Source organism: Dromiciops gliroides, chromosome 5 (genome assembly GCF_019393635.1).
Source record: "Dromiciops gliroides isolate mDroGli1 chromosome 5, mDroGli1.pri, whole genome shotgun sequence".
NCBI lineage: Eukaryota > Metazoa > Chordata > Mammalia > Microbiotheria > Microbiotheriidae > Dromiciops > Dromiciops gliroides.
In genome coordinates this window covers 25,026,436-25,050,435 of record NC_057865.1, presented here as the reverse complement: position 1 = coordinate 25,050,435, position 24,000 = coordinate 25,026,436, and the positions used below count along the sequence as shown (strand labels likewise).

General features: G+C 39.6%; 1 protein-coding gene across 1 annotated transcript in view; it reads left to right on the top strand.

The window, feature by feature from the left end:
- Positions 1–24,000, top strand: part of RBMS3 (RNA binding motif single stranded interacting protein 3) — a 1,425,793-nt gene that overhangs the window by 567,776 nt on the left and 834,017 nt on the right. The window contains exon 6 of the mRNA XM_043965565.1: positions 9,283–9,456. Coding sequence (XP_043821500.1) covers positions 9,283–9,456 — 174 coding nt within the window. The remainder of the gene's footprint in view (positions 1–9,282; positions 9,457–24,000) is intronic.

The following is a 24,000-nucleotide window of genomic DNA, read 5'->3' as shown; positions in this document are numbered from 1 at the left end:
CAGTTTTTTGCTTAATTGGGGATTTTTAATTTGTTTTTTCCTAGCTTTTAGTTGCATGACCAATATATACTGACCTGCTATTTTTCTATTTTATTGATATAAGCATTTAGAAAAATAAAATTTCCTTAAGTACTGTTTTGACTGCATCCCATAAATTTTGTCATGTTGTCTCATCATTCTTTTTAATGAAATTATTGATTATTTCTGTGATTTGTTCTTTGACCCACTTATTCTTTAGGATTAGATTATATTAGTTTCCAATTAATTTGTAATATATCTTTCCATGGTCCTTTATTGAATATATTTTATTGTATTATGATCTGAAAAGGATGCATTTAATATGTCTATCTTTCTGAATTTTGTTGTGAGGCCTTTAGGTCCTAATCAGTTTTTGTATAGGTGCCATGTACTGCTGAGGAAAAGGTTTATTCCTTTCTAACCCCATTCAATTTTCACCAGAGGTCTATCATATCTAACTTTTCTAAATTTCTATTCATCTCTCTTTACTTCTTTTTTTTTTTGTTAGATTTATTTATGTCTGAGAGAGGAAAGTTGAGGCCCCCCCACTAGTATTTCTTTTTATTTCCTCTGGTAACTAATTTAACTTCTCCTTTAAAAATTTGTATGCTATACCAATTGGTGCATATATGTTTAGTATTGAAATCACTTTATCATCTTTGGTACTTTTTAGCAAAATGTTTCCTTCCTCATTTCTTTTCATTAGATGAATTTTTTGCTTTTGCTTTGAGATAAGGATTGCTACTGCTGCTTTTTTTTTTATTTCAGAGGAAGCATAATAGATTGTGCTACATCCCCTTACCTTTACTCTATGTATGTCTCTGTGCTTCAAATGTATTTCCTGTAAACAACATATTGTAGGATTCTGTTTTTTAATCCACTTTGCTATACGCTACTGTTTTATGCATGAGTTCATCCAAAACACATTCACAGTTGTGGTTCCTAACTCTATTTCCCTTCATCCTGTATTTCCTATTTCTCTCTCTCTCTCTCTCTCTCTCTCTCTCTCTCTCTCTCTCTCTCTCTCTCTCTCTCTCTCTCTCTCTCTCTCCCTCCCTACCTCCCTCCTTCCCTCCCTCCTCTCACTCTATCCCTGTTCACTAGTGTTTTACTTCTGACCACCCAGTATTCTGTCCCTTCTACCAGTTTCTCTCTCTTCTCTTATTCCCTTCCTTATGTACTTCATATAGAATAATATATATTTCTATACCCAAATGAGCGTGTATATTACTCCCTCTTTGACCCAGTTTCGATGAGAGTAAGGTTCAGGAAATGCCCACTACCCTTCCAACTTTCCCTCCAGTATAATTTGCTTCTTAATGTGAGATAATTTACCCCATTCTAGCTAACAGTGCCCTCTTCTCCCAGTACAATCCTCTTTCTCACCCCTTAATTTTTTTATATCTTAATATCAAAGTCAACTTATATGCACAACCTGTGTCTATGTATTAGCTGTTGGGGATAAAAAGACAAATGAAAATGTCCTTGCCCTCCAAGGAGCATATAAGTCACTGGAAAGTTACAATATGTGTACTTAAATTAGTATAGTAGATGGGAATGGGTGTAGCTAGGTGGCACAGAGAATAGAGTGCTAGGTTTGGAGTAAGGAAGACTTTTCTTCCTGTGTTCAAATCTGGCCTCCAACACTTACTTGCTGTATGACCTTGGGCAAGTCACTACACACTGTTTGCTTCAGTTTCCTCATCTATAAGATAATTTGGGGAAGAAAATGACAAACCATCCCAATATATTTACCAAGAATATCCCAAAAAGTTGTCATGAAAAGTCAGACAAGACCAAAAATGGTGAATAATAGTAGATGAAAATAGCATATGGGAGGAGTAGAGAATAGTAATATCTTGAGGAATCAGGAAAAGCTTTACAGAGTAGAGAAAAGTCAGATGATCTGAATCTTAAAGGTAGTTAAACATTCTGAAAGGTAGAAATTAGAAAAATATTCATTATTAGCATAGGAGAGAGATGATGAGAGGGCATACAGATAGAAGAAAGTGTGAGAGAGCAGCCAGGCCTCTTTGGCTACAGCCTGTGAAAGGGAATACTTTGAAATTAGGCTGATAAGGAAGTTAAGGACCTGTAGGGTAGGCTCTTACATTCTAAGCTAAGGAATTTTATTTTACCCTATAGATAATAGAGAACTGTTGAAGAGTTGATTTTCTGTTTTTTGTTTATTTGTGGGGTTTTTGAGTATGGAGTGACATGATTACACCTGTGTTTTTAAAGGATTATTTTAGTACATGTTTGGAAGACAGATTGTCTAGGATGGTAGATGCAGGAAGAAACTCTAAGAAGGGAGAGTGATTAGGATGCTCTTGTGGGAGTGGAGAGATGGGGACTGATACAGGAGATTTTGTGGAGATAGAAAGGACAGGACTTAGCACATGATTAGATAGTGAGCTTGACCGGGAGCATGTATAGCATGTGTGCGTACATTTCGGCATAGCCTGGGGGAACATGTTCTGTAATCCTTGCCCTGAAGGGAAGGGAAAGCACCAGTAGGACTACTTCTCTGAGGTTACATAGCCCACATCTTATACATACCTATGGAGCTGAGGAAGAATAAATATTTAAGTACGCTACGAATTTACAAATCACCCACTTGGGTGATTAAGAGGTTGGTGGCACCCTGAATGGAATTTGGGAAATTAGGGATAGGAATGGGGAACATATTGAACATTTTGAGCATATTTCCTTGGAGATGGCTCTCTGGCATACATAAACGTATAGGTATCTATATGTATATACACATATACCCCTACATACACCCACGATGTGCAACAGGTAGTCAATGATAATGTATGTCTACTTTAGGAAAGAAACTAGGAGCAGCTAGACAGAGTTGGGTGTCATCACCATAGGGATGGTTTATGTTGCTATTTTTTTATGATCAGGCTCTATGGCTGAATGAGTATATGTGGAAAGGGGAGAGAAAACAGATTATGTTTCTCATACTAGCTCCCTTTTTACTAGTACAAATCCACCCTCCATCCCTTGCCTCCAAAGAACTTTTATTGATGATCTCAGTTTCCTTGGGGAATGGAACCCCTCACATCTTGTGTCCTCCATCGAAATCCACTGCCTTGAAGTTCATCAACTTAATCCCGATAAAGGACCATTTATTTTTAAATCATGTTTAATTCTCTTTTGGTAATGGGAGCCCTTATGGAGGGTTGTTCATTCACATTTCTGATGTTCAGAAGTTTATAGAAGAAGCCAAAGACGAAGCACATGACCAATATCCTGTTCTTTCATAAATAATAATAAACATAAACACACACACACACACACACACACACACACATGTTCACCCTCCACAGAGAAGTCAAACAATTGAGGCTGAGATTAAGACTCATTTTTGAGGAGTGAAAAAAAAGATAAGTAATATGTCAAGGAAATGAAGGCATTTTTCTGTTCCTCCACTGGGGAGCTTGGGGAGGACTTCCGCCATTTCCTTGTGCAACCTCCTTCTCTACGAGTGTCAGTGATTTAGATTCATATACAAAGATTTATTTGAAAGAAGCCTCTTTTCTTCATGGTCAGTGTCCCCACCCCTCTTCAACTCTCCCCTCTGAAACCTTTGTCAATGAACAAAGTAAGCACTTGTCTCACACAGTGAATAATGAGAGGGTTGGGATGGGTGTGAGTGTTCATTCAGACTCTGCTTGGGGGTTCCCTGTAAGTGAAATCTTTAGAAATCACCAACCAGGATGCCTTTGCTTGGGGTAGGGGGTGGCAGCAGAATTCTGAAAAAAACTTTTTGAAACTTGAAGAGCAGTGGGGTGGAAACTGTTCCTTTTGGACTTCCTAATAGGCAGCACAGAAAATAAACACACCAAAAGTCATTTTGCTTCTCTGTGAACTTCATGTTAACATGGAATTTGTGAACTGAAAAGTACTTTAGATTTTGAGGAAAATGTACATGCGCGCATGCACACACACACACACCCCAGCAGCAGCAGCAAGGCTCACTGCCATACATTGGGGCTGATTCAGCAGAGTGTGTTGAGACCACCATGAATTGAGCAGGCCTTTTCCCTGGGGATGATCACATTACCCCAGCACCTGCCATCAGGTTGTCTTGTGCACTGTGGTTTAATGGACTTGGAATTAGGAAAACTTGAGTTCAAATCTTGCCTTAGTCAAGCTGTGTTACACAAGGCAAATTACTTCTCTGTCCCTATTTTTCTCATCTGCAAAAGGAAGAGTTTGCATTTGAATGCCTCTAAGGTCCCTTCCAACTTTAAATCTTTGACCTGATGCTCTTAGGATCATTGTGTTGTTTCCCCCCTCCCCTTAGACTGTCCTTAATACCTCTGTGTTCCCACCCATCTCAACTGAATTTGTGCCAAACATAATTTGACCTAATTCTGGTTCTGTTGAAACCAGTGGTGCTGATGATTCTATTCAGCAAATATTTCTTAATCATCTATTATATGTGAGGTTCTGTGCTAATGGCTAGGGGGTATAACAAAGAAAAAAGCATAATGCCCCTCCCCTAAAAGGGCCTACATTCTACTGAATGTGTATTTGTGTGTGTGGGCACAAACTGTGGGCCAGTGAGTCACATTTTCACATGACATGAAGCTGGAAATGATGGTAAACTCATTGAGTCAGGATCCAAAAGAATCCTGAGAAGCTAGAATGTAACTGATATTCTTTTTTATTAGAATGAGATAAAATTCAAGGGAAGCAGTCATAGTCTTGAACTTGGTTCCAAACAACTCTGCAACTGCAAAATGAACAAACTTTGATGAGATAACATTTGTCCTGGAGATCTCAGTCAACTGCAACCTCAATATGAGTTAACAATGTAGTATGATAGTAAAAAAAAACAAGTACTATCTTAGGGTACATTAAATAAAACATGCATTATTTCTAGGAGCAGAGAGGTAATCATCTCACTACACTCTGCCCTCATTAGACTTAATCTTCAGAGTATAATATTCAATTTGAGGTTTGATTTGGGGAGAGTATCAAGAAGGTGGCTACCAGGATGGGTAAGGACCTTGGGACTATATTTTATGATGATGGGTTAAAGGAAGTGGGGAGAGAGAGAACTGAAAGCTCAGGAGGAGAGAGGTGTATTTAAGTATTTGAAGGGCTCTTACTTGAAGGACGAATTAGATTTGCTCTGTTTGACCTTTGATTACAGGACCAGGAAAATAGGATGGAAGTAGAAAAGAAGTCAATTGAGGCCTGATGTCAGTAAAAAAAAATTCCTATTGATAACAGCAGTCTAAAAATGGAGTGGACTGCCTAGAAATGTGCTGGCTTTCTCCTCCTTGGAAACCTGCAAGCATAAGTTAGATAACTCTCATAAGAAACTCTCTTCCCAAATTTCCTTGAATTTAACTAATTTATTTCCTTTGTATTTATTCATCATATATGTAAACATCATTTTCCACTTATGTGAATGTATTGTTCCCTGAAAACAGGTATTATTTCATTCATTGCATTTATATTCCAAGGTCCGAAGCTAGTTTGTGGTCTGTGGTTGATGGATTGATTTTCTAGAGGAGACGGTTCTACTCACTGGCCCTTAAAGTCTCTTCCAGCTCTCAAATTCTGTGATTCTGTGATGTGGCAAGAATAAGACTCCAGAGGTTTGTGATTCTTCATAAACTAACACATGACAAATCATTATACTATAACTACAAATATCACAGCATCCCTGAGAATCCAAAGAAATCCAAACCATGTGGGAAAAGGAAGAAGCACACATCATCCTTGTTATCCTGTTCACTGTGCAGGTTGTCCTTCACATGGTTTCAACGAGTCTCTCGAAGATAAGCCTGTATCCCAATACTTACATTCAGTTATACAGATATAAAAACAGTCATCTTAACAGGAATCTGCTGAACAGTGCACAAAAGAATAATTGCAAAATAGTAACTTGTCCTGGTACTTTTTCCATTGAACATAAAAATGAGAAGATAATAATAACAACAACAACAACAATACAGAGTCAGAGTGGCATAATAAAGAACTGGTCTCAGAACCAGGAAGATCTCAATTCGTCTCTCTTATGACACATATAAGCTATGTGACCCTGGAAAGTTGCTTAATCTATTAACACTCTATAAACTCTCTAAGATGATAAGTTGCAGAAAAGATGGTAATCTACATTGGTGGAGGGGATTTTTCCCCCCTGAGAGTTCCCATATTAATGAAATCACAGGTTCAGTCCATATCCATAGTGATGATGATGGTGGTAGTGGTGGTGATGTTGATGGTGATGATGCTAATTTCAATGAACCTTCATAAGGTCATCTCATATGCCAATATTTTATTCAACTAAAAAATGCAACACCTCATGAAACACTCTTCAAAAATTAAATTAAAAAATAGTATTGGGATAGTGCCCTGTCCCTGGATTGGTTTTAAACAAGATGAAGAATTATTTTCTATAATAACAAGAACAGCAGCAGCAAGAGCAGCAACAGCTGACATTATGCAAGCCTTAAGTCATGTAAAGTACTTTATATTAATTAATTGATCCTCACCATAATATGTGATACAGAGGCAACAATTATTCCTTTGTACTAATGAAGACACAGGTGATCAGAGAGCCCCCTGATTTATCTGGGCTCTCACAGTTAGTATGTGTATACAGCAGAATTCAAATTCAAATCTTCCTGATTCCAAACCCAGTGTTCTGATCAGGATGCTGGGCTATTTTTCTTTCTATGTGTACATTGATTAACTTAGAATTTTGCAAATGTTTTCAAATTTGCTTTTAAAAATTAGCCTATTCCTAGGTAGAGTTAAAAAGATTAAAAACAAGCCTGTTTGGCATTGTTTAGATGACTCAAGTCACAACAGAAATGTATAGAAGCAAAGAAAATATATAGTAGTGAATTAGAGTGTAGCTATTGTGTCTATCACACATAATTAATTGTAAGCATGATATACATTAATTATAGGACATTAGCATATCCAAATGACACAACTGTCAGGGAAGAGCTTTGCTATTCTATTTCAGTAAGTATTTCTAATAATTTGCATCTCCTAAGAAATATGTATTCCTTTAAATCATTAGCCTCCAGTGTTCATATTAAGGTTATCCATGAAATTTTTTAATATTCTCAATCCCAACTCCTCTCTTGAGGTTAGCATATTTCCCTCTACTTAATTCTTTAGCAAAATCCAGTTGTCCATTATGTGAAAGAGATTATTTCTTCTTTCCTCTGAAAACTTTGGCCACTTGTGCCCTAAAGATAGTGTCTATTTTCAATACTTCTCTCTCTTTTGTCTTTGTCCCATTTTTGTCACTCTAATACCTTCTCCCTTCTTCCATCTTTAATTCTTATTTTAAGATTCTGACTAGGCAGGGTTCAGTAGATATTCCCATTCAAACTCAGGAAATAAATAATGGGTAAGAGAACTTATTTTCTTTTGTTTCCACTTTGTTCACCAGGTTGTTCTCCTCCTTGTCTTTATCCTTTTCCTTGTCCTTGCCTTTGTCCTCCTCCTCCTTCTCTTCCTCCTCCTCCTCCTCCTCTTCCTCCTTCTCCTTCTCCTTTTCCTCCTCCTTCTCTTCCTCCTCCTCCTCCTCCTCTTCCTCCTTCTTCTCCTTTTCCTCCTCCTCCTCTTCCTTTCTCCTCCTTTTCATCCTCCTTCACTTCCTTTTTCTCTCTTGTTTTTATTTTTGTGTTCCCAGAGTCTGGCACAAAACCCCAGCCTTACCTGTAGTACATACTAAACATTTTACAAATGAAATAAAATATTCCATAATGATGGAGCCACTTTCCCCCCTTTAATTTCCATAGGGTATCCAAACATTATAATAATATTAGGTATTCTTAAGGTGTTCAATACCTCCAAATCTAACCTAATGGATCAACACCTCCCCCACACACACACACACATATAGTCATCCTAATAACAGTGGCATCAACATATTTTTTTCCTAGTTGAGTTGTTGGGACACTCAGCCTTAGAAACAGAATTCATTTGGAGTGTTATCATCCTGTTTAGATAAACAGTTCTTTTCCCGGGAGACACTGACAAGTGCTTTCTTCTAAAACAAAAGCAGTCTATGCCACAGACATTTAAGAAAAAAGATACCGATGAAACATCAAGCTTAGCCATCCCTCTATACTTCTTTACACTTACTTAGGCAAAGAGTAAACAATGGAATTTGGGGTCTAATCATAGCAAAATGTGACTCGTATTTCTCAGCCCGGCTTTCATATGATGATGATGGTGGTGGTTGTGCTACTGCTGCTGCTACTGATAGTTGTAGTGATGGGGTGGTGATGGTGGTGGTGGTGACAGTGACAGTGACAATGAGGACAGATAGCATTTACAAACCAGTTTAAGATTTGGAAATGACATATTTTGTCTCATATCACTCTTTGATGAAGGTCCTATTATTATTTTCATTTTACGGAAGAAGTAGGAAGAAGGAAAGCAGAGAAGGGATATTACCAGCAGGAGGAGTGGGTAATGTGGTATTTTGGACCTTCTTCAGATTTCTACTGCTTCTTTTAAGGAGGGAAGAAATGGATTTAGACAATTTGAAGCTCCCCATTTCCAGGAGTGCAGCCAGACAATGCTAGTGTGTTGTTCTGTTCCTTAATCTCATCCTGGCCAACTCTCCCATTTTTTGGTTATTGCATTCCAGTGAAAGCAATAGTCAATTTCCACAGAGGATTCCAGAAAGCAAGAACATTCTTATAATTGAAAATGTCACCTTTACAGGCATCACTAAACCATATCTCATTTTTAGATGATGGAATTGTGTGTTGCAACTAGAGAAAACTGTTTGCAATACTATCCATTTCAATTAGTCCTGGTGCTTTGTGATCCTGTCTCACATCAAACAGAAAGCAGATGGGAGGACCAACCTTTGATGTTCTCTGTTTACCCAGTGAGTCCTCCCCCTTTGTTACAGAGTCCAGGAGAAGATGATCCCACATGGGACAAGGTAGCCAGGTGGTACAGGGGATAGAGAGCTTGACTAGGAATCTGGAAGGCCTAGATTTCAATCCTGTTTCTGACAGTTAGCTGTGTAAGCAAGTCAACTAAACTCTCTCAGACTCAGTTTCCTCTTCTAATAAATGGGCATAAAAAGCATCTATGTCCTAGGTCTGTTGTGAGGCTCAAATGAGATAATATATGGAAGGCCTACGTTTTAGCACAACCTAAATGCTAACTTTTGTTCGGATAATTCATGTTGCTCTGTACAGCTGGACTGTGGTTGACTAGAGTTCTTTTTACATGCCATTTCTTTCTTTTTGATAGTCTAGTTCCACGGTGAGAACATACCAAAACAGTAAATCCAGAGTGACCATGAGTCCCGGCTTCAGCTCTCAGTGGAACAGCAGCCAACCTGCTTGGAACAGCTATACCTTTCCAAGAGCAAGCTTGCACTACCAATCCCATGCCAGCTACACCTACTGTGCTGGACACCCTGCCGTAAGTCACTGACCTTTGTATACATAGTGTGTGTGTGTGTGTGTGTGTGTGTGTGTGTGTGTGTGTGTGTGTGTGTGTGTGTCCCTGTGGGTGCATACTTGGCATTGTTCTTTCAGAAGGAGGGGGATGTTCAAGATTGGTATCTAGCCATTTGGTGGCTCCCTCCACCCTCATCCATTATCTCAAAGACAAGAGGATGCTAAATTGGATATTCTCAGGACAAACAGTTCCTTTTTTCTCTTTTCTTAAAGGAAAATGCTCAAACATTGAAATGAAATGACCTTTTTGAAAAGTGTCTGACTTTTCATTTAAAGTCGTTGCTGAAAAGGTGCAGAAGGGATGGCTTGGGAGGGGAAGGTCAGGAATAGTAGTTGGCTGTGTAATTACTCTCCTCTGTCCCTCCAGGCCACTGCTTAGGTAAGAGCAGATCACTTGTGTATTGGTAGTGAGGGACCTAAGAAATGGCACAAATGAGTTAGGTCTGGTGGTGATGCTTGATACCACAGAAGACCCTGTGGATATTCATTTGTTCATGGTCAATACCAAATGCAGCAGCCCTTCAGAACAAGGTGAAGAGTTGCCTTTCATGGCTACCACTGAGAATGGTCAAAAAAGGAAGAAGAGGGGCAGCTAGGTGGCGCAGTGGATAGAGCACCGGCCCTGGAGTCAGGAGTACCTGAGTTCAAATCCGGCCTCAGACACTTAACACTTACTAGCTGTGTGACCTTGCGCAAGTCACTTAACCCCAATTGCCTCACTAAAAAAAAAAGAAGAAGAAGAAGAAGAATACACCATGTATGGCTGGACATTTTAATTGGACACTGGTGAAAGCTTCATGGTGGAGGGCTCTTAGGATGATATTTAGTCATAGCTGAAAACTTGAGTACATCTCATGGGGTAGCTGGCTCTTTTAGGTACGTGAGAGAGCCCGTTCATTAAAATGGCCTCTACAGGCACGGAGAGCAATCACTAGCTATTTCTATGCCCCAGTCAGCCAATGAACATGTAAGTGTTTGCTATGTACCAGGCTCTGCTCTGTGCCAAATGCTAAGGAAACAAAAAGGGCAAAAACAGTCCTCATCCTTAGAGGTTACATTCTAGTGGGGAAGACAATGGATGAGTAACTAGGTACATTTGATAGATAGATCAATAGACTGATCAATCACTTGATAGATATGCCAGACATAGATAATGATATATAGATATATGTGTATTTATGTGTGTATATCTGTGTATGTGTTTGGTTATATCTCAATATAACTATAACAATATATTGAGATATACACACATGTGTGTGCACATATGTATCGACATGCATGTGTGTACACATAGGCATATATATGCCTGTTTATACATGAGTATGTAAATACACATTTATATAAAACCTATTTGAGTGTTATATATACACACAAAATGCATTTACACTCATATGTGCATTTATACTCACACAGTAGAGGGAAGGCAATCTCAAAGGCAAAGAGCTAGAAGCTGAAGAGTCTAGGGAAGGCCTCCAAAGCAGGTAGAACTTGAGGTTTGAAAAAGGCAGCAGAACCAAGAGGTGGATGTGAGTGTGAAGAGCATTCCAGGGATGTGGGGTGGTCAGTCCAAGGGCATGGAGACGAGAGACGGAGTAACCTGTTTGAGGAAGTGCCCAATGTAGAGGGATGATAGAATGTGTGGAGGGAAGTGAGGAAAGGTAGGAAGGACACAGGTTAGGAAAAGCTTTAAATGACAAAAATGGGAGTTTATGTTTGAAACTGTAGGTAATAAGGAGTCACTGCAATTCATTGGGGAAGGATATGTGTATGACGTGATCATCCTTATGATTTAGAAAAATCACTTTGGAGCAGCTAGGTGGTGCAGTGGATAAAGCACCAGCCCTGGATTCAGGAGGACCTGAGTTCAAATCTGGCCTCAGACACTTGACACTTACTAGCTGCGTGATCCTGGGCAAGTCACTTAACCCTCATTGCCCCGGAAAAAAAATCACTTTGTATTTTAGTGGAGGATAGATTAGAGGGGGGAAAGACTTGAGTCAGTGAGACTAGTTAGAAGACGGTTGGAAGAGTCCAGGTGAAAGAAAGGTCACGTGTCAACAGGGAGGCAAATATGTTCACTTAGGGTACAGCCACCAAGAGGAGGGAGGGTAAAGCGCCAGTCGTCCTATCTTAACTCCAAGTGGAAGATATGATCCTTCAAAAATAAACAAAAACCGGCAATATTTGTAAAATCAGAGCATGCAATTTGTTGTTCAAAAATTAAATTTGTGATGTTGTTTAAAACAGTAATGCACTGAAATAATTTGAGGTTCTTTTAATTAATGGAGAATCTTTATTAAGCCATTCTAGTATATAAAATGATCAGGAAGTTGTTTGCTAAGCCATGCTGTTTTGTTTTCTCTGAAGTCGGCTTTCTCTTAATTCTATTTTCTCTGTAGAAAAGGTATGAGGTTGGTGACCTTGCTTTGTGTTTATGAATATACCCTAAGGCAGGAATTTTTTTACCCTGGGATAAATAAACTTTTATATATATATATATATATATATATATATATATATATATATATATATATATATATATATATATATATATATATATATTTCAATAGAGAAATGGTTTCTTTTCTAACCAAATGCATTTTATTTTATGCATGTAAAACCATTTTTTTTCTAAGAAGGGGTCCATAGGCATCATCATTTTGCCAAAGGGGCTCATGACACATTAAAAATTAAGAACCCCTGCCCGAAGGCTTCACATGTTATGTAGTCATGGCTGTTGCTGTTTTCACCCCTGTGCTGTCTTGTTCATTTCAATATCAAGGATAACCAAGTGATGACATACCCAATGAAAATCACTCCAACCAACTCTTATTAGAAATGCATATGTTATATGAGAGTGTTGTATTTTAATTTTCCTGCAAAATATATGCCTTTAAAGCATTCACTTCTAAGAAACTGGGCTAATTATAGAATTTACAAACTGGGGATAATTACAGTCTGTCTAGCCAAGCTTAAATGATTTCATCCTCAAGGTATATTCTTATTAAACATTTGTCCTTGTCACTGGCTTCAGTTTCACCTATTGGGACTCAATTGTAGGTGTAAAAGGGGAAACAAAAGTTAAGACCATGTTTTGAAAATGACCCTGAATGTGACTCTTTCAGTTTCCACATGTGTTCTGACAGATGATATTTTAAGGCTTCATTGTATGCCTCACTCAACCTCTCTGGACCTCAGCTTCTTCATTCATAACTTGAGGGTATGGCTAGATGTCCTCTGAGGTCTCTTTGTTCACTTAAATCTAGATCTAGGATTCATGGAATTTTAGAATGCACTTGTTTCTCTTTGAAATTAAAAAGCTGAGAGGAATGGAGTGATTGGCCCAAGATCACATAGCCAGCCAGAGGCAGAACTGAGATTAGACCCCTAGTCTCCTCAGGAGCCCTGGCTTTTCACTCAATGGAGAAAACTCCCGAGAAATGGAGACCATCTGAACAAACTGTGAGATCCTGATTTTAAAGCTAGAAGAGACCTTGTTGTTGTTATTGTTGTTCTGTTGTATCTGACTCTCCATGACCCCATTGGGGGTTTTCTTGGCAAAAATACTAGAGTGGTTTGCCATTTCCTTCCCCGGTTCATTTTACAGGTGAGGAAACTGAGGCCAACAGGGTTAAGTGACTTGCCGAGGGTCACACAGCTGGTAAGTGTCTGAGCCTGGATTTGAACTCACAAAGAGGAGTCTTCCTGAAGTCAGGCCCAGTGCTCTGTCCAATGAGCCACCAAGTAACCCAAGAAAGGACAGTGGAAGCCATCTAGTCCAGAGTGACTGTAACATCAAGTCCTTATGAGAACAAGCTGTATGAGGACTTGATGATGTGCTCCACATGGTTTCTTAACTCTTTTGAAGGTGCTGTCTTTGTCATGAAGCCTGCCCGGGTGCCTTCATTGGCTAGTGATCTCTTCCTTCCCAGATGACATTTTATTCCCATATTAGTGTACAAGTTCTTACTCTGCCCAAAGTCGAGTGTGGGCGAGGACTGTGCAAAGCACTTTACAATGAACATTTCATGTGATCCCAACCACAATCCTGGGAGGGAGGGGCTATTATTATTCTCATTTTTCAGACCAGGAAACTGAGGCAGACGAGGTTCAGTGACTTGTCCAGGCTTATGCAGCTAGTAATGTTTGAGGTCAGATTTGAACTTAGGTCTTCCTGACTACAGGCCTAGCCCTCTATCCCCTGCACCGTTGTATCAAATTGCTTAAAAAAAGCCTGTTTTTCCCAACCATGGCTGCTTTTAAAACATCCAGTTTGGTGTTCCCATCTCTCCTTTTTTTTTTCTATGCTGACCTCTCTCTCCAAATGTCTTATTTGAACTGGCTGGATGTCTACAATCTGGGTCAATTCACAGCAGCTGCCACAGTGAATAATTGCTTTGATGGATTGGTCAGTATGGTGTTTTCACATCATCCAACAGCACTCTTGACCAGTACATGGGTAGAGAATGGAGTTGCTGAAGCAATGGAACAGGAGGGGCCCAGGAAAGGTTTCCCTGGTCCTAAATTTCTCCCCTCATCTACTTGGCAACTGAATTTTTTGCCATTTTTATTCACTCCATGGTCAATGTTCGTCTTACCTAATAATGCTCTGTGGATTTGAATCATAGTACCCCACCCCCTCAGAATTTAAAATATGGAAGGCGTGAGCTGGCAGTGCATGTTACCAATACCAGCTCTCAGGCAAGAGGAACAGGAATCACTTATAAAAATCCTATAGGCCTGGCAAAGGAGGTGGAAAAATCAGATGCCAAGGAGAGACCATGGGTAAAGAGAAATTATCTCCCAAGAGAAGAAATGAATAAAAGCCTCTGGTGTTCTAAGCAGATCCCCAGTAGAGGCTTTTTGGAAAATCATGGCTAATAGTAGCAGAAAGACTGCTAAATTTGGAATCACAAGATATGAGTTCAAATCCTAGATCTGACACTTACTATCTCTGTGCCCTTGGAAAAGTTACTTGTAGAAAGAACTTAATATATCTCAACTCTCTCAATTTCTTCAGCTGTAATTTGAGAGGGTCGACATATAGTTATCCCTTCTGCATTGCTGGCGTTAGAGGTATGATGCCCCAGAATCTGCAAAATCCACATAAAAATGTTTTAGCCATCCCTTCATACCAGAGAAGAAGTCTGAATTATTGTGGTATTTAAAGATAAATGTGTTGATAATATAAAATACTATACATATATTTTATGCATTTCTGAGTTTCTAAACTTTTTCTATGTTGTCTGAGTTTTCATGTGTCTGCAGCTTCCCCAAAACTCCCTAAAAACTTCCCACTTGATTTCTTATGCTAACCTGCAATACATCAAAACCCGATAATATGTGTTAGAGATAACTGCATTACCTCTAAGGTCTCTTCCACCCTAGATTTAGGGTCCTATAATCCTAAATCATTGAATGGTTCTGATTTACATTGAAAGAATACCCAGTTTGAAGAAATCAGAGTTCTTATAATTCATATTCTACTCTCATTCCCTAATCTATATTTAACTAGCTTTCTTTCACTCCCTTAGGGAATACTCTCAATGGCTTGACAAGGAATGATAATGGATTAATCAGCTAAATGAATCCCTAAGAGTTCCCAGGAAGTATAATGTCTTAAAACCAGTTAAAAGAAGGGCCTCGGGGCAGCTAGGTGGCACAGTGGATAGAGCACTGGCCCTGGAGTCAGGAGTACCTGAGTTCAAATCTGGCCTCAGACACTTGACACTTACTAGCTGTGTGACCCTGGGCAAGTCACTTAACCCCAATTGCCTCACTTAAAAAAAGAAAAAGAAAAAAAAAAAAAGAAGGGCCTCCAAAAATTGGGGATAGTGTGAAGGATTATGGAGGAGGCTACCATGATGTGGCAGCATTCATAGTGCTTCAGATATTGCCTCCTAATACAGAGAGTGCTGGATATCGAGGCAGGAGAAACTGGGTTCTAATCCTACCTTTGACACTTGCTGGCTTTGTGATTCTGGGGAAGTCATATTCTCTCCGGGCTTCAGTCTTTTTTCATACATGAAATGGGGATAAGAATATCTATAGCATTCACCTCATAGAGTTTTTGTGAAGCCTAAGTGACTTGACGTACGGTAAAGCATTCTATAATAATATGATTCTAAGATTCTAGGATCATAGATTTAGATTGCAGAGCTAAAAAGGGATCTTAGAGGGGGCAGCTAGGTGGCGCAATGGATAGAGCACTGACCCTGGATTCAGGAGTACCTGAGTTCAAATCTGGCCTCAGACAATTGACATTTAATTAGCTGTGTGACCCTGGGCAAGTCACTTAACCCTCATTGCCCTGAAAAAAAAAGGGGGATCTTAGAGATCATTTATTTGGTCCAACCTCTGTTTTTATAGATGAGGAAACTGAGGCCCAGAGAGCTAAAGTCACTTAGGATCTTAAGTCTTGAGCATGACCTCAGTGATCCTCTAATCCCACACTGTATTTGTTTTAATAAATGAGGACACTAAGGCAAAGGGGGTGTAAGTTACTTCCATAAGGTCATATAGCTATAAAGTAGCAGAATATACCAAGATTCAGTTTGGCGTGTTGTATGGAACCTTGTCCTCAGAGTTAGGAGAACCTGGATTCAGGTTCTCTCTTTGATAGCTTTTGGTTTTGTGTCCATGGACAACTTACTTTAGCTTTACAAAATTCTGTAAATCATAGAACAGTTGACCTACTAATGTGCATTGCTGGAGGCACTTACCTCACTGGGAATTTTCCTAGGAGCTGAAATAATAATCCAAATTAAAATTGGTGCTACTACTACTATTGGTAACTAACATTTACATAATGTTAAATTAGTGCCAACTATTATTTTGGATGGTGTTAAAGAAGACTGGGGGCACCAAGAGAATGAAAAACTAAATATTACCTACTTCACATTTTTCCTACACCCCAGAGTAACATGGGAATCTTTTGCTCCTCAAAGTGTCCAGTAAGTTGTGTTGTTGTCAGGTCACATAAACTCCATAGAGGTTTTGTGGTCTAAACCACAGAAATTTGATTCTTGTCTGAATAGAGTCCCCAGGGATTAGTTTTGGCCATCTCATTCCAGTGCTTTTATTCCAGCTGTCAAAACCCCGGCTGTTTTCTTTTCCTTTTTCTTTTTTCAATACTCTAGCCATTTTGTCCAATGTGTTGCGAGGGACGGTTCTGCCATTTTAACTGTTCTCTAGGATGACAGAGTTGGAATGATGATGCCAGTCTGGTGAAAAGCCCTTGTAGGGCATTCCTGTGACTTTTGGGAAACAGTATGGGGTTCCAGTTCCAGCTTTCACAATTTTACTAGTTTTCTGACTTTGGGCAAGTCAATCTCTCAGCCTCATTTCCCTTAAACAAAGGGGTTGATCAGATGACTTTGAAGGGATTGGGCCAAATGACTTCTGAACTCTAGATTTATGACTTTATGCCTTGAAGTCTGATATAATAAGTGCTCCACTTGGGTTCAGGGAACTAATTTGGCAAGACATTTGTCTTAGGGAGCCAGCCATGCCTCTACGAAGCCCAGAAAGGATTTTCAGGAACCCTATTAATTGTCACATTGGGGGGGTCAGTGATTGGTGCCCAGGTGAGATGAAAAAGGAGAAAAAAGTCCTTCAAGAAACAGAGAAAACTATTAATGCATGCACAGGTTCTTAATGGGACAATTCTAACACAGCCTGTATAAGGCAGGCCCTCTGGGTGCAAGATCGAAAAAGGAGAAGGAAGGATTGGGGATTTCACCAAGTATTGGGATACACCAAGACTGGACTGACTGCTCTTTGGGCCTTCATTTCATCCTTTGTAAAATGAAATTATAACAACCACCCTGCCCCCATCCTATTTATTTTTTTGTGAGACAAGTGGGGTTAAGTGACTTGCCCAGGGTCACTCAGCTAGTGTCAAGTGTCTGAGGCCGGATTTGAACTCAGGTCCTCCTGAATCCAGGGCCAATGCTTTATCCACTGGGACACCTAGATGACCCACCCCCATCCTATTTTACAAAATAGTCGTTGAAATGAAGTAACCTAAGGTGCTATGAGAAAAACCAAAAACAAAACACTTAATTGGTGAGCCTGTAGATTGTCAGCACCTTGAGGTCAGGGACTGTTTCTATGTTTGTCCTTCTAGCCACAGGTCTAAGGGTAATGCCTGAAATCTACTAGTCACTTAATATAAGCACTGATGAATTGATTTCTTGGCAAACATTTGTAAAGAATCTTAGACCAGGAGATAAAACTGCAAAGAACAACAACAATAATGATAAATAACCCTTAGTATTTCTATAGCACTTTTAGTTTTACATAGTGTTTTCATTACGTTATCTCATTTTATCCTCACAACAATTGGTGAGGCAAATGTTTTTATTATCCCCACTTTAGAGATGAGGAAACTGAGGCCAAGGGAGAGTAAGTGATTTGCCCAGGGTCCCATGTCTAGTAAGTGTCTGAGGAGTAATTCCAACCCACATCTTCCTGATTCCAAATCCCAGACTCCCTACTGTGCTACCTATCTCTTGATCTAGAGTCCATAGATGATTTCAGGGGGTCTGTAAACTCAGATGGGAGAAAATAAATTATTGTTATTTTCACTAACTTATAACTGAAATGTAGCATTTTTTTTCTGCTGGGCGATTGGGGTTAAGTGACTTGCCCAGGGTCACACAGCTAGTAAGTGTCAAGTGTCTGAAGCTGTATTTGAACTCAAGTCCTTCTGATTCTAAGGCGATGCTTTATCCACTGCGCCCCCTAGCTGCCTCAAGCATGTTGTCACAAGATTCTCAACCAAAGACCAGAAGCCAAGAAAGGTCGAGTGATTTGCCTGAGCTTTTTCACACACACACACACACACACACATACCTTAACCAAATAGAATTAATTATATAATATATAATGTATTTATTAATATATAATATATATTAAGTTATTTCCCTGGGGTCCCACAGCATATATATGTGTGTGTGTGTGTGTGTGTGTGTGTGTGTGTGTAATATATATATATATATATGTATGTATGTATGTGTATATATATACACACACACGCGTGCGCGAGCGCGCACACACACACACACGTGTATGTGTATGTGATTTGGTGTCAGGTCTTCCTGACTCCATATTTAGTACTTTAAATAAAGAAGCTTACTCCATTGGGGTTAGTAAAGAAACATATAAAGCTAGTAAGTGGAGGAGCTGGGAATGAAATCCAGATCTGACTCTGAGTATAATATTCTTTCATAGTAAGCATGCTAGAAGGCACAATATAATAAGAGCCAAAGGAGAGATTCAGTGAAAGGACCTTAAGAAAAATAAGAAAGAGAGAGGGAGAGAGGGAGAGAGAGAGGGAGAAAGTGAGAGAGAGAGAGAGAGAGAGCGAGAGAGAGAGAGAGAGAGAGAGAGAGAGAGAGAGAGAGCGAGAGAGAGAGAGAGAGAGAGAGAGAGAGAGAGAGAGAGAGAGAGAGAGAGAGAGAGCAAGCGCGCCTGAGCAAGCATAGAATCAGTCAGAGCAGTAAGAGTGTGGCCCAAGGTCACCCAGTACAACTGCAATTAGAGCACAGGTTCTCTGCCTCCCAATCCCAGGCTCTTTCCACCATTATCATGTCTCTCTCTAAATGGGGCTTAGGGGAGAGAAGGTAATAAAGGAAGTTGTTTCTGACATTGAAGGAACTGTAATAGAAAATGTAGTCCATTCCTACTGTGGGTCAGAGGGGAGTGCAGTATCCTTCACAGATATGGAGGAGGAGCAAAGAGAAATTGGAGCCCAGTCAATTGCTGAAGAGTTTCAGTACAAAATAAAGATGAAAAGGGAGATTCAAGTTATCTTTATTTTGGTTAAAATGGTTGATTCCTCTGGAATTATTATCATAACCACAATAATAAGTACAAGCATTTATATAATGCTTTTTTTTTAGTGAGGCAATTGGGGTTAAGTGACTTGCCCAGGGTCACACAGCTAGTAAGTGTTAAGTGTCTGAGGCCAGATTTGAACTTGGGTACTCCTGACTCCAGGGCTGGTGCTCTATCCACTGCACCACCTAGCTGCCCTATATAATGCTTTTAAGGTGTGGTGTTTAAAAAGTTCAAGAGACACAAATTTTGGATAGCCATTTTATTAATAATGCCAGCATTTTAATAAAAGGAAATCTGTGACACTCTCAAGTGCCAGAGACAATCACGGTGGTGGGCTCATGGGTAGTATGCCCTTGGAAAAGGAGTGTTCTTGAGGGTGGCAATCAATTCTGATTGGTTAACAATTAATGGGATGTGAACTTTACAAAGAGATGTGAACTCCCTCCAGTGAGGGGCTGAGTGACATTATGTCTATTACTATACCCAGACCACCCACAAACCTTGGGCAATCTAGAAAAGAATCACTATCCCCCCAGAAGCTGAGCTAGCTGGGAGGAGTAGCTATACCAAGAATAAGGAGAATGTTAATCTCATCTTCTGTCAGCCTCTTCCTTGAGAGATTGGACAAGGAAATGGGATAGGGGAAAAAAAGCTAGGATCTCCCCAATTTCAATAATTGGCTATTAATATGAGAGAAAGAATCATTTCTCTCAAAGGTTTACTAACAGCTTAATGAATTTTATCTCATTTTTTTCTTCACACCAAACCTGGGAGGTTGGTGCTATTATTATTCCCATTTTATGGATGGGGAAAGTGAGGTGCAGAGAGGTTAAGTAACTTGCCTAGCATCACACAAGTAAGTGTCTGAAGAAGGAATCAAACTCAGGTTTTCCCTGACTGCAAATCCAGCACTCTATTCATTGGGACACCTGGCCATATAACCATCTACCTGTATTTCCTGACCATATGGAACACCTGTTAACCTAACTCTATTTCCCACCCTTACAGTACCCTCATAGCCTCGTGCTCTGACCCTTTGAAGCAAAGATTCTTAAAGATTACAAACCTTTTGTGTGTCTCATAGATCACTTCCACAGTCTAGTGAAGCCTCCTGATCCCTTTGCAGAATAATGTTTTTAAATAGTTGAATTAAAATACTTAGGATTACAAAAGAAACCAATTATGTTGAAATGCAATTGTCATTTTTCCTTTCCAAGTCCATAGCCTCTTTCTTTCTTTCTTTCTTTCTTTTTTTTTGGTAGGGCAATGAGGGTTAAGTTTCTTGCTCAGGGTCACACAGCTAGTGAGCGTCAAGTGTCTGAGGCAGGATTTGAACTCAGGTCCTCCTGAATCCAGGAATGGTGCTTCATCCACTGTGCCACCTAGCTGTCCCTCCAAGTTCATAGTCTCTTGAAATGTATCCATAGATCCCTTGGGGGTCAGGGGACCCCAACTTAAGAATGCCTCCTCTACATGTAGGAGAGATGTCTAACACAGAGAAACAAATTAAAATGTAATTGGGGAATATTGAACAAAATAAATACAAATACAATAGAACATAAATAATATGAATATGTGTATTTCTAAGTCAATAAACAGTCTCCTGTAAGGATTCTTCTGCATGGTCTAGTAGTGCTACTTCTATTTGTTTGACAGCACTGTTCTATCTATCTATCTATCTATCTATCTATCTATCTATCTATCTATCTATCTGTTTTGGTTTTTGCAGGGCAACGAGGGTTAAGTGATTTGCCCAGTGTCACACAGCTAGTAAGTGTCAAGTGTCTAATTCTGGATTTGAACTCAGGTCCTCCTGAATCCAGGGCCGGTGCTTTATCCACTGCGCCACCTAGCTACCCCCAATACCACCATTTTAAAAGATGCCTTAGCACTGAGACCTATCTGGGAATTTAACTTTTCCTTCCACATATTCTTCAAACACCAGGGGTAGATATGTAAACTGAGCATCGTAAGCCCAGTGTCGGTGATTTGAAGTAAGCAAAACAAGAAAACAACATGGGTTCTTAAAATTGAGGTTGGGTTTCTATTTTCTGTACAGGAACAGCCTTGTCAGTCTCCAAATGAAAGCAGGCAGTGCTGCTGCCTCTTTTGCTCCTTCTCTGCCTCTTCTAGAAGAGTGGGGGGTCCATCTGGTACTTCCATTAGCTTGACCTTCCCTCCTAGACCTGCTCTTTCCAGCCTGCTTCAAACCACTCCATTATTTCCTTCCTTAGCTCCATAATGTGTGGTTTCAGGAGATTTTCTTCGCAATGGCTGAAAGAGTTGCTTGGAGAAAAGCATTCAGCAGGCCATTCCAGGTTGGTCTCTACCTCCTGCTGGTGGGAGCTCAGATTTCATCAACTATTATGGAAGCTCCAGGCCACAGAGATTCCGGGTGGCAAAATGGAAGCAATGCTGAGAACTACTCATTTCATTTATTTGATTTTTTTTTACAAAAAATCATGCCTTTCCTGGAATCACCTGAGGCCATGGTTTTTTTTTAATTTTTAAAGGGGAAACTTCCTTGGAGGCTGACATAAGTTAGCACCAAAGTTAAATAGTACGTTTCTAAAACTCCACCCAGAAAGTGCTACGTTTTCAGGGGAAAAACCACATAATTTTACAAGATATCCTAATATTTTATGGGATTCAGTTCAATTCCATATAATAAGCATTTTAATCATCTACTGTGTGCGATGACATGTAGGTGGAAGAGTGGATGGAGCAACTGGCCTAGGAGTCCCAGGATTCAGGAGGACCTGAGTTCAAATTCAGCCCCAGACACTTACTAGCTGTGTGACTCTGGGTGAGTCATTTAACCCTGTGTGCCTCAGTTCCCTCATCTGTAAAAATGAGCAAGGAAATGGCAAACCATTCCAGTATCTTTGCCAAGAAAACACCCAAATGGGGTCACCAATAGTTGGATGTAACTGAGATGACTGCACAACCAGATGATACAATAGATAGAGGGCTGGACTTAGAATCAGAAATAGCCAAGTTTGAATGTGACCTCAGATACTTAGTACCTGTATGAGTCTGGGCAAGTCACTTAACTTCTGCCTGCCTCAGTTTCCTCATTTGGAAAATGAGATGCTAGAACTTTTTGGCCTCTAAGGTGCCACCCAGTTCTAAATCTATTATTTAAAGACACAAATGAAATAGTATCTGCCTTTAAAGACCTTATTGCAGTGAGGAGGGGATAGGAGGGAGGGATGAATAATGTCAACAAGCTTTTATTAATTGCTTATTACATTTCAGGTACTGTGGTAGGCCCTGATAATACAAAATTAAAAGTAAAATAGTCCTTACCTTCAAACATGTTTTTTTTTCTCTAAAAAATAATGACATGCACACAGATAAATTCATTTGAAATAAATAAGCAAATCTACATTTTTCAGCACCTACTATATGATAGACCCTATGCTAGGCATCAGGGGCATAAAGACAAAAATGAAGTCAGTTCCTGCCTTTAAGGAATTTATATTCTACTGGGCAGGTGCAATATATACATGCATGGGTACATATTAAATCTGTGCAAGCTAAATATATAATTTCAAGTGTGATATTAAGTTGATGAGGGAACATGAGCAAGAGATATGAGTTAAGAGGGGAATGAACCAACAGAAATCATTTTAAAAAGTCAACAACCCAAACAGGGACCTGTTAGGATAGGAATTCATGGTCCATAGAGACACAGTGTGTTCCAAAGGAAAGTACAATGCATTTGGATTCAGAGAACCTGGCCTCAGGCTTGGCTAGGCCTCCTCTCCCTGTGTGACCTTGACAAAGTAACTGGACTTCTTTGAGTCTTAGGTTTCATATGGGCAAAGGGACTTCTAAGATGCCTTCACACTCGCAGTTTCTTTCCTATGGTTCTATGAGATTTTCTTCTCTTTGTAGAGCAATGTCTCTTTTACAATGGAAGGGTATTTTTATTTGTTTGTTTGTTTTTGTGACCATTCGCCTTAGAACCTTAACAGCTGACATAAATTATTTAACAGGTTTATCTGTGTTCAGCATCTATGTGAATGAAGCATCCCCCCAAAAAAGCATCTTATTAAAGAACCTCACAGAAAGAATGTGAAACAAACACAAGTTTATTCAGTGGGGTCCCTTTGAGAAGAAAAATGGCCTGAGCTTTGAAACAAACGCATTTCCTAATTAACTCCCGTCCTCGCCCTGCACACTGTCTTGAATCGAAGGCAAATTGTCCTGGCATCTCCTGTGAAGGCCCTTTTCAGGGTTGCCTCCTCTCTAGGCCTCATTTTCAAAGCCCACCATCCTGTGTAGTTAATTCAGATCAGATCAGCTTATCGGCTCTGTTCATTGTGGGCCTTTCATAACCATCCGTGTGTGACAGCCCATTAAAACATGGTCAGGCCTTTGAAAACATCACAAAATCCACAAATGTGTTTTACATCTAGCCTCAGAATCACTTGGGCATATTTGTTTTGTGTATTAACCTTTTGAAATGGAGTGGCGCTCCCAGGTCACCGAGAAGGATCACTGGTATAGAGCCATCTTACTGAAGTAATTGATATAATTTCACCCCATAAAAATGGAGGGGATATCTTTATTAACAGAGCAGTGGAGTGAAGTTAGCATCACCTACAGCATTGAAAATCTCCAAAACTGCTTGTTCTTACTCAAAAAGAGCAAAGCT